This window comes from Miscanthus floridulus, chromosome 18 (assembly GCF_019320115.1).
Source record: "Miscanthus floridulus cultivar M001 chromosome 18, ASM1932011v1, whole genome shotgun sequence".
NCBI classification, from domain to species: Eukaryota; Viridiplantae; Streptophyta; class Magnoliopsida; order Poales; family Poaceae; genus Miscanthus; species Miscanthus floridulus.
This window is the reverse complement of record NC_089597.1, coordinates 95,962,291-95,972,721: the sequence shown is the minus strand read 5'-3', so window position 1 is coordinate 95,972,721 and position 10,431 is coordinate 95,962,291. Positions and strand designations below refer to the sequence as shown.

At 48.7% G+C, this 10,431-nt stretch overlaps 2 protein-coding genes across 2 annotated transcripts; one reads left to right on the top strand and one right to left on the bottom strand.

Moving 5' to 3' along the window:
* Positions 1-4,029: 4,029 nt before the first annotated feature.
* Positions 4,030-5,615, top strand: LOC136520770 (auxin-responsive protein IAA23-like). The gene is made up of 4 exons (XM_066514424.1): positions 4,030-4,443; positions 4,580-4,873; positions 5,001-5,062; positions 5,168-5,615. Exons 1-4 carry the CDS (start codon positions 4,274-4,276, stop codon positions 5,188-5,190), a joined length of 549 nt encoding a protein of 182 aa, XP_066370521.1. The 5' UTR covers positions 4,030-4,273; the 3' UTR covers positions 5,191-5,615.
* A 3,397-nt stretch (positions 5,616-9,012) lies between these two features.
* Positions 9,013-9,868, bottom strand: LOC136524224 (secreted RxLR effector protein 161-like). The gene is made up of 2 exons (XM_066517673.1): positions 9,238-9,868; positions 9,013-9,119 (listed from the first exon to the last, which is right to left on the bottom strand). Exons 1-2 carry the CDS (start codon positions 9,866-9,868, stop codon positions 9,013-9,015), a joined length of 738 nt encoding a protein of 245 aa, XP_066373770.1.
* Positions 9,869-10,431: the final 563 nt, after the last annotated feature.

The window sequence follows — 10,431 nt, the reverse complement described above, 5'->3', positions numbered from 1 at the left end:
CGTCTAAACTGTGTAATTAGTTTTATTTTTTATTTATATTTAATACTTCATGCATGCGTCCAAAGATTCGATGTGACGGGGAATCTTGAAAAATTTTGCAAAATTTTAGGAACTAAACAGGCACTTATTAGATCTCCCTTACTCTAACTAATTGATTTTCAGGCAACATCTTGGCTCCATAGATTTAGACTGCATAACGCGTAGAGAAGAATCTATAAATGACCATGGCTTCTGCATGCACACTGTATTATAGGAGAGCAATACGAATTATAGATGGTTTTACGTTGGTCAGAAGACAGATCCGTGCTAATATAATGTGATTCTGTGTTTGATGTCAGGTGTGCATGTGAGGGAGAAGAGATCCATGATTAGGACTGGAGTCGACAACACAGGCAAAATTTCTGAATTCTGATGCAGAAAGCTGAATCTCATAAGCGTTTCTTGGATAATACACAAATATTAATCTCTCCCTCTCTCCTTCTCTCTCTCTCTCTCTCTCTCTCTCTCTCTCTCTCTCTCTCTAACAAATCTTCTATACAAAACTCTGATCGAGAATACAATAATGGATGGCAGCTCTAGCTTCTGAATTGTTGACTGAAAACGAATTGTTCCCTCTGATTAGCTTCTGGTACTAGTAGCACTAAAGAAAAGGAAAACAAGTATCGTATATATCATTGCCCTAGAGAAACTTATAAAGATTTTCAATTATAGTAGTAGTTCGTAATGTTGCAACAATGAGACATTGATTAACCAGAAAAGAGGATCTTCCTGCTAATTTGTTGATTAGGTCGTTAATTAGGGGTGCTTGGTTCTTTAGTTGCTCCTAAAATTCATGTCACGTCGAATGTTTAGATACTAATAAGAAGTATTAAATATAGATTAATTACAAAACTAATTACATAGATGGAGGCTAATTTGCGAGATGAATTTTTTAAGCCTAACTAATCCATCATTAGCACATGTTTACTGTAGTGCCACGTTATCAAATCATAGACTAATTAGGCTTAAAAGATTCGTCTCGCAAATTAGTCGCAAGTTGTGCAATTAGTTTCATAATTAGTCTATATTTAATACTCCATGCATATGTTCAAATATTCGATGTGACATGAATTTTAGGAGGTCCTGCAGAAACCAATCAGACCCTTAGCTTGCAATGCAACATGTACATCTCCCTGCAGCAGGTTAATTAATTACTCTGGCACACACTACATATATATATATTGCTTCAGTGATGGTGCACGTCGCATCATCAGCTGAGGAGGATACACCGAAATATGGGGGTGTTTAGTTGCACCAAAATCTAAACTTTTGGCACTATGCAAAAAGAAGATTTCTCGTCATATCAAATTTGTGGTACATGTATGGAGTACTAAATATTGACGAAATTAAAAACTAATTGCACAGTTTGGTTGTACTTTGCGAGATGAACGTTTTGAGCCTAATTAGTCAATGATTGGACAATTATTACCAAATACAAACGAAATGCTACCGTGCGCTACATGGCGCTACAGTATATTTGGCGACGCCGAATTGGGCGAACTAAACATGGCCATGATTCTTTGCCGGAGCGGCTGCCACGAGAGATCGATCATCAGGCCTCACATGACATGATACGCCGATCGGCATGATACAGTTACAACGGCAGCCGGTTAGTTTTGCATAGCAGTAGATTAATTGATTGGTGGTTGAGAGCGGAGCCCTGCTCATGAAACACACATAGTACTAATAGTATTTATCATAACAGATCGAATAAATCCTTGCGCTCAGATTCGCTTGTCAATAATATGATAGCCGCTGCGTAATCATGTACTACTAATGTTCGAGCGGTGTTGCGTCAAATTTAAATGAGGGAGGGAGCTAATCAACCATTTACTCCAGAGAAAGTGAGGAATAAGAGAGCGCAACGCTGCTGTGATGCAATTGTTATTACTATCTAAATCCTTCACTTTTGATCTTTTTTTTTATAAAAAAACTATTAATTTTTTGAGCTTATGAAGCACGTCTCTCACAAGAGAACGTGTTTGAGCTAGCAGTGTGGAACGAATAGAAGAAAGCACAAATGAGGAGATAAAGAGGAACTCGTGCATTCTAACAATTAGCAGAACTGAAACGTCACCGTCGACGTCGTCGTCGGTTTCACCCGACAGGCATATCCACAAGTATCCGCTTAACTAATCTATTCCGTAATGGCGTTCAGGGGAGCAGAGCAGGGGCCCTCCATTCCGTCCAAATGATGCCGAGCTACGCTTTCGGCCAAAACCCCTCCTGCGCTTTCGCCTAGTTTAGTGCTGGTCAAATCGTGCATGATCCCCTAAACCCCTCCCTCGATCTCCTTTCCACCCCGTTGGCTTTTCTTAGGGTTCCGAGCGAGCGATTCGTGCGCGGGGGACGGACGGAACGGAACATTTCCTCGTGCCCGGCCACTACCTAGGGCTCCCACTACCTGCCTTGGCTTCAATCAAAAGCTGAGAGATGGTTAGGCCTATGCCGTATTGGATGGGCATAGGGTTTGATTTCCTGGGACGATTCCAACAGAAAGGTGCATCATGGATATGTATCTCTTCGGATGTGGCTTTATTTGGGCTGCAACTGCGAGACACATCGGGGAATGCAGTGCAGAATTTTCAGTTCACAACGAGCGCTTTTATGTACCACCAAAACTCCAAAATGTCATGGCTCCGGTGATACCGTCTCTTTGCCCAAACAAACCGCGGATGAAAAGCCACTTGTGTTTTACATCGTGTCGTGACTCGTGAGGGAGCTAGCTAGGTAGCGGAAGTATCCGATCCAAAGGAATCGAAACTGATAGCAAAGCACCTGTCAGGCTGAAGCGTAAAGAGGACGGCCAACGGCGGCGGGAAAGTCAGGTAAGCGGTCGCGGGCGGGCACAGGATGCTGCCGAGCAGAAACGGAGGAAACAGCGCTCGAGCACGCTCGGTCGGACGCGGAGTCGCGGACGGGAGGAAAGAGCACGGCAGGATCCCCGCAGCGCACACAACCGCGGCCGCGGTCTGCGGAGGCCGGCAGGCGGCAGCGGCTGCGCGCGCACAAGGCAGGGCAGAACCGAAGCCCGCGCGCCGCCCGCGCCGTCGGTTGAGGACTGGGTCCGTCCCTTCCTGCCGCGCTGCGCACGCACCGAGACGAGGCATCGGGTTCGCCTGTCGTCAAAAGGCGAGCAGGGGACAGCGCGCCGACATGCCAACTGCCCCCCCTCCTTCGCCCACTGCGACTGCGATGCCTGCCTGCTGCCGCCACGGCGACTTCCCGTGGTCCCGGATCCTGACGGGTGGGTCTCACGTGCCTCCGCGCCACTTGTCAGCCGGATCGGGCGAGTAACAGGAGTGGAGGACGGATCGTCTTGTCCGTCCTTTGTCTTCTCTTCTCGTGCACTGCAAGATTGTCTGCTTCTTGTTGCTGTCCCAAACGAGAGTACTACAGTAACTACTGCACTGGAGTGTGCTTGGCACTGCCTCTTGGAAACATTCTTCGGTTTTCGGTCACTTTGCTATCGATAGAATGAAACTTTTTCTCGATCACGCAAAAGGTTTGCACGTCTCTGTATCGAGGTAGAGAAAATGTTTAATATAACACGTCTTAACGACGTCCTATGTGGTCAGAAGAGTAGTACATGAACGTTCGAACCCTCCCTAGTGTACTTAGATAGATTCAAACTTTTCATACCAACTCCAAACGAACTCTCCTCTTCACTTCAATCGGTGCATCAAGCATCGTGCATGTTTTCACTGATCGAATTTCATGCAAGTCCAGTGCTGTTGCCTCATTGCCTGTACGTGCTCGACACGCTCGTGAATCGTAGCCAGCAGCCACAGAAGCCAGCGACCTGACTAGTGGCCAGCAGTAGCAGTGAAATTTCGGGGCTCCTGAACCCCAGAAGGTGCTGCCGCCGAGTGCACTTCTCCCACACGCACGCACGCGGCACCAGCACCACACCGGACAGCGCGCGCCGCGGCCGCGGGGCCCCCGCCGACCGCGCGCATCTTTATAGGCAGCGGCCACCTCTCGTTCGTCCTCCGGTACACCGCACGCACTCGCCTCCGACAGCGACCGCGCAACGCAACCGCGTCCTTCTCCGAGCCTGCCGGTCCCCCCGGTTCCCCTCCCACTCCTCCCCTCCGCAGCAGCCGCGTTCGTCCTCTGCGCGCGCGGCCTGACCAAGCAAAGCTTATCGGCCGGACGAACGGTGCAGCAACACCTAAGACTCTCAGACTCAGACTCAGACAGAAGAAGCCGGAACAAGCGCGCGCATCCAGTGATGTCGACCAGCTCGACCAACTCCGCCGCGGCTTCCCCGGCCGTGTCCGGCCTCGACTACGACGACACCGCGCTCACCCTCGCCCTCCCGGGCTCCTCCTCCGCCGCCGATCTCGCCGCCGCCGACCGCAAGCGCGCCCACGCCGACCACGACATGCCGCCCTCCCCAAAGTACGTGCGCGCCTTCTTACTTGCCCTTCTCTTCTCCCTCACTCACGCTCACGCACCGCCCCGCGCGCGGATACGACGCCCATGGACGGCTTTAATTTGTTGACTGACCTGGCCGGACGCTCACGACTTGTTGCAGGGCGCGGGCCGTGGGGTGGCCGCCGGTGCGCGCGAACCGGCGCAACGCGCTGCGCGACGAGCAGGCCAAGCTCGTCAAGGTGGCCGTGGACGGCGCGCCGTACCTGCGCAAGGTGGACCTCGCGGCGCACGACGGGTACGCGGCCCTGCTCCGCGCGCTCCACGGCATGTTCGCCTCTTGCCTCGGAGCCGACGGGGCCGGGAGGCTCGTCGACGCCGCCACCGGCGCCGAGTACGTGCCCACCTACGAGGACAAGGACGGCGACTGGATGCTCGTCGGAGACGTCCCCTTCAAGTAATTCACCGTACCCACCTCTTCTCGCTTGTTCCTGCTAATCAGTTTTGACAATCTCCATCCAATCCAAATCGGTGAAACACTTTATTGTCAAGCGTGCTAATCCCTCTCTTTCACATGAACGCAGGATGTTCGTGGACTCATGCAAGAGGATCCGCCTCATGAAGAGCTCCGAGGCCGTCAGCCTATGTAAGACCCCAAATCCATGCATGTCCTGGCTACAAGATGTTTCAGTACAAAGTATATATATCGTCATATACAAGTCCTAACATTTCTTTGCATTGCTTGATGCAGCTCCAAGGACATCATCCCAATGATTGTTGTCGTTGACGCATATGCCTCATTTGTCTGAATTTGTTCACCAAAGTGTGCACTGGAAGAGGCTTGGCTGATCAGGTCCTCCATGTACGTTATACACCGTAGGATCAGTGTTCAGTCCGTTGTTGTGTTCTGTACAGGCCACACACCCCGTGGAAACTTCTCAGTTTCAAGTGCCCCTTCTGTCGGCCGGACGGTTTGGTTTTTGGACGCCGGCGAGAAGGCGGCGCTAGCACTTCGTCAGCTATAGATGACTAGTAGTTCCGATTTCGCTTTCTTTCATACTTTGCTTTCAGTTTCAGTCTTTGCCCTCGATCGTCTCGTCTCGAGGGATCCATGTATACACGAGTATGGTACATGCTGTGTGCTGTTTTCATTGTATAAGGTCAAAGAATACAAGTACGATCTATCACTGTTCTTGTAATGTCGGCAGCCTGATCTTCTTGCCACCTTATCTGTGGTGCTGTTGCGTTCCCTTGTTTGGAAAATTCTGAGCTCGGTTAGGTGGATTGCGATTGTTGTGGAAAATTTGGGGAAATGGTAGTGGGAACTGGGAGGCTGTGTGCTTGGATTGCGGCTGCTTTGGACAATTTATCCACTGAATAGGAAAATGGCGCAGAGACTGAAGCCGAAGTGGAACATTGAAAGGTCCAGCTGCCTAAATCTGCTGTTCACTTGCTCATCCAGGAACTGATCTTGCAGTTCACATAACTTGCACTCGATTTAGCCCTACCATGTCGTCCTAAATGTTTCCTCTTATGGGTCTGTTTGAATCCATACTTTTTGGATCATCAGCTAATAAGTCAGCTAATGTCTTAGCTACCACATACTCCCTCCGTCCCAACAAGAGTACAATTCTATGTATGAATCTCCACAAGTGCTTGTCCAGATTCATACCTAGGCCCCGTTCGGTTGTCTGGGATCAATTCCCAGCTGAACATCTCGTTCACTAATTTGTACTAGATTGGAATATTTCTTGGCCTGGAAACCGAACGGGGCCCTAGTAGAATTGCACTCTTTTATAGTTAGTTATTAGTGGATCCAAACAGGGTCTATGAATAACTAGAACTTCCTAAACTGTTCAGATTTGTCAAAAAGGCTATCTATCTTAAGTTGAAGCACACAGATACTAGTACATGTTTTCTCTGAACATGCATTTCAGATTCCTCCAGGAGGAGTAATTTCGGTCAGTCGTTTTGCTCCGCCAGCTGCCCAGCTCCGATTTATTCATCATTTTAGCGGTTGCTGCAGGACCAATCTCCAGCGCAGTCTCGTTCCGATGGTGATGTCCACTGCCAATTAGGTCTGGTTTAGTTCCAAAAAATTTTACCCCAAACTATCATATTGAATCTTGTGACATGCATGAAGTATTAAATATAGACGAAAAAAACTAATTGCACAGTTTAGTTGGAAATCGCGAGACGAATGTTTTAAGACTAATTAGCCCATGATTAGCCATAAGTGCTACAGTAACTAACATGCACTAATGACAGATTAATTAGGCTTAATAAATTCGTCTCGCAGTTTCAGGTGAGCTATATAATTAGTTTTTTTATTAGTATCCGAAAACTCCTTCCGACATCCGATGTAACATCCAAAAATTTTCATTTCGCGAACTAAACGCTGCCTTACCAAAGGATCGCGTTTGGATAATGTGAATGTCTGCCGCAAGGATGTCTTTCACTAAGGCCGCGTTTAGTTCATCAGCTGATTCGGCGCCGCCCAAAACACAGGTACACTGTAGCTACAGTACTGTTTTGTTTTTATTTGATAATAATTGTCCAATCGTTAACTAATTAGGCTTAAAACGTTCGTCTCGTAGAGTACAACCAAACTGTGTAATTAGTTTTTGATTTCGTCAACATTTAGTACTCTATGCATGTACCGCAAGTTTGATGTGATAGGGAATCTTCTTTTTGCATAGTGCCAAATTCTGGAAATGGGGGACTAAACATGGCCTAAAAGAAGCATGCCCTGGATGCAATAGGCGTGTTTTTTTATTTATTGAGAATCGACACTTCTTACACATACAATAAAAAAATCGTAGACTCAATTTGCTTCGACAAGAAGTCTTTCTTGTAGACTACTCGGCAAACTTTTTTTACCATGCCAATGAAGTAAAACGGAGGACAGATCCATTTATAGGAAGTCAAAATGTCTAATTCACAGTGGAAAGTAGTAAAACCTATATATCATCTTAACGTAATAGTGTTAAAATTTTGGCTCAAAAAATGTAATAGTTTAAAATGAACCACAACGTTCACCAAGAGATCTAAAATTTACCATATTTTTTTTTGAAACATTGGCAGGAGCTCTGCATATATCATATAAGAAGGGAGCAAACACAAGTTTTACATTGTTTTATTACATGAATAACCAACACCGCAAACACTATTTAAGGATGAGCCACTTCATTATGGAAAATTATGGAACTTCTGGCCGCCTGCACGCACGCTTCATTAGCCCCAATTCTTCCTTGATTAAACCCAGGACTTGCACAGGTGATCTCGCTTCTTCCTAGAAAGTCCTTCTATTTGGCTCCTTCCAGATATTGCAAGTCGTGTACATGAGTATCGCCGCCGTTGATCTCTGCTGCGTTGAGGACTGCCGTTGAAGTGTTTTTCCCACCATTCATGCACAGATTTCACATCCAGCGTTGGTAGTCTGATAGAGTCACCAATCCAGTTTTTTACTAGGAACCATACTTCCAAAGCAAAAGGACAGAGGACGAAAAGATGAAGGGTTGTTTCAGCCTGCTGATCGCACAGCATGCAAGTTGGTTGCAGGGCCAATTCTTTTTCAGGAGATTGTCTGCTGTCAAGATCTTTGCTTGTATTAGCAGCCAATTAAAAAATTAGTGTTTTCCCTCGGCGTACGCCCTCCAGATGGCTTCGGATTTGAATGGGGAGACGGACCCCTTGAATTGTGCTAGGTACGCCGATTTTGCAGATATGTTCCATCATTTGTCCATTTCCATAGAATTGTGTCGTCTTGATTGACCAACTGGACTATAAACACTAGATCCCAAAGCTCCACAAATTCGGCCATTTGTTGTACAGATTCTATTCTCCATAATCCTCTGGTCCATATCATACGCAACAGGTTATCTTTCACTTTTTGATTTTTTCTCGATGCCAGGGGGTAAGCTGGGCGCAATGTCCATTGGTGCTCGACCATCAAGCCATCGAGAATGCCAAAAACTCGCTGTCTCCTCGTCCCACGGTCACCATCGTCGAGGCGTGAAAAAGAGCTCTGTTCGTTTTGTCACAAGGTGGAGCAGATCCTGTTGCCCCATTGGATCACCGGCTCATGTGAGTGAATCACTCATCAGTCTTATCAAGCACCTGCTAGTGTTGTCGAGCATCCACTAGCCGTGCCGACCACAAACAAGTGTTGTCCGTCCCCACGCACTATAGCTAGAGCTAGAAGAAGAAGGGAGAACATAGCATATACACACAGTACAAGACAGTAGCGTTGGCCGAAGTCCTATCTGGGATATGGCAAATCTGAACTCTCTTTATTGAGTTGCCGTGGTAGTCTATTTATACAACTCTATCCATCTAGTCCTAGTACAGCTGCTCTGCTGCAACAGTGACTAGATAACATACAGGGCTGACTCTGCATCGGCCTCTGTATGTGCCTACAGTGCTGCAGGCGAGCCGTGCGGCGTCTACACCTGCAGCGGCTACAGTATCACAGCAGGGGGCCTTTCGACGCTATCTTCTCTTGTTGTGTTCACACAAGTTAGTTGTAGATTATCTAACAATATTTCCCTAATCCTACTGTTAACCCTTGTACCCCCTCCATGTCGATCATCACCTTCAGCTCCGTGAGTTGAAGACGTCCGAGCGGCTTGGTGAGGACGTCCGCGAGTTGCCGACCAGTTTCAACGAACTTGATGACGATCTGCCCTCCATCGACACAGTCCCTGAGGAAGTGGAACTTCACATCGATGTGTTTGCTCCGATCGTGTAGAACCGGATTCTTCGCGAGGGCGATGGCGGGCTGGTTGTCCACCATCAGTGCTGGTGGGTGAGCTTCCACACCGGTCAGCTCGCCCAGCAGACGGCGCAGCCACACAACTTGGCACGCCGCTGTGGCCGCTGCTACATATTCTGTCTCGTGCGTAGATAGCTCCACCACCTTCTGTTTTAGCGACAACCATGAAATTGGGGCCGACCCGAGGAAGACGAGCACGCCAGAAGTGCTCCGTCGTCCGTCAATGTCCCCCGCCATGTCTGCATCGCTGAACATAGTGAGCTGCAGCCTACTCCTGTCGGCCTTCAAAAAGATGATCCCCTGATCCACCGTCCCTTTGACGTAGCACAGTAGTCGCTTCACTGCAGCCCAGTGATCGTCTCTAGGATCCTCTATGAAGCGACTGACGTAGCCCACGGCGAACGTAATGTCCGGCCTCATGTGGACTAGGTAGCGCAGACCACCGACGATGCTCCGGTACAGTGTTTCATCCACCTTCGCCTCTATCGGAGTCAAGCATGGCTTACACTCAGCCATGCTGCTCCTCTCCAATAGCTTGGAGGCATACGCGCTCTGACCGAGCGTGAGTTCCTCCTTCCCCTGTCTCACCTCGATGCTGAGGTAGTAGGAGAGTACGCAGAGATCACTCATTCGAAAACAAGCCACCATCTCGCGCTTGAAGCTGTTGATGTCCTCCATACACGCGTCGGTGACGATTAAGTCATCCACATACACGCCGACGACGAGCTCCTCCTTCCCCGTCGCCGTGTGTAGAGCACGTGCTCGGTTGCGCACCACTGAAACCCAAGCTCGCCCAGCATGGCGTCAAGCTTGGCGTTCCATGTTCGTAGGGTCTGCCGTAGCCCGTAGAGCGCCTTGCGCAGTCAGAGCACCCTGTGCTCCTCTCCCTTGACGGCAAAACCTGGAGGTTGCCTGATAAAGACCATCTCTGCTAGCTTACCGTTGAGGAAGGTTGATTTAACGTCCAAGTGATGGACGCGCCAGTCCTTTACTGCTGCCAAAGCTAGTAGCAAACAGACCGACTCCATGTGCGCTAATGGCGCAAAGACCTCCTCGCGAAGTCTATGTCCTCGTGCTGAACAAAGCCTCGGGCGACGAGGCATGCCTTGTGCTTGACAATGGCGCCGAGCTCGTCCCGCTTGACCTTGTACACCCACTTCAGGCGTGTCCTCCATTGGCTCCAGGACACCCAATGACTTCAACAGCGAGGCACTTGCACTTCTTTTTGAGCATACGCTCTG

Excerpts from the sequence above, each read along its gene's own strand:
- LOC136524224 (XM_066517673.1), bottom strand. The coding sequence starts at position 9,868 with ATGGAGGACATCAACAGCTTCAAGCGCGAGATGGTGGCTTGTTTTCGA. Across the intron at positions 9,120-9,237 it reads TCTGCTGGGCGAGCTGACCG|GGACTGTGTCGATGGAGGGC; the intron begins GTGTGGAAGCTC and ends CCACTTCCTCAG.
- LOC136520770 (XM_066514424.1), top strand. The coding sequence starts at position 4,274 with ATGTCGACCAGCTCGACCAACTCCGCCGCGGCTTCCCCGGCCGTGTCC. Across the intron at positions 4,874-5,000 it reads GTCGGAGACGTCCCCTTCAA|GATGTTCGTGGACTCATGCA; the intron begins GTAATTCACCGT and ends ACATGAACGCAG. Across the intron at positions 5,063-5,167 it reads CTCCGAGGCCGTCAGCCTAT|CTCCAAGGACATCATCCCAA; the intron begins GTAAGACCCCAA and ends TGCTTGATGCAG.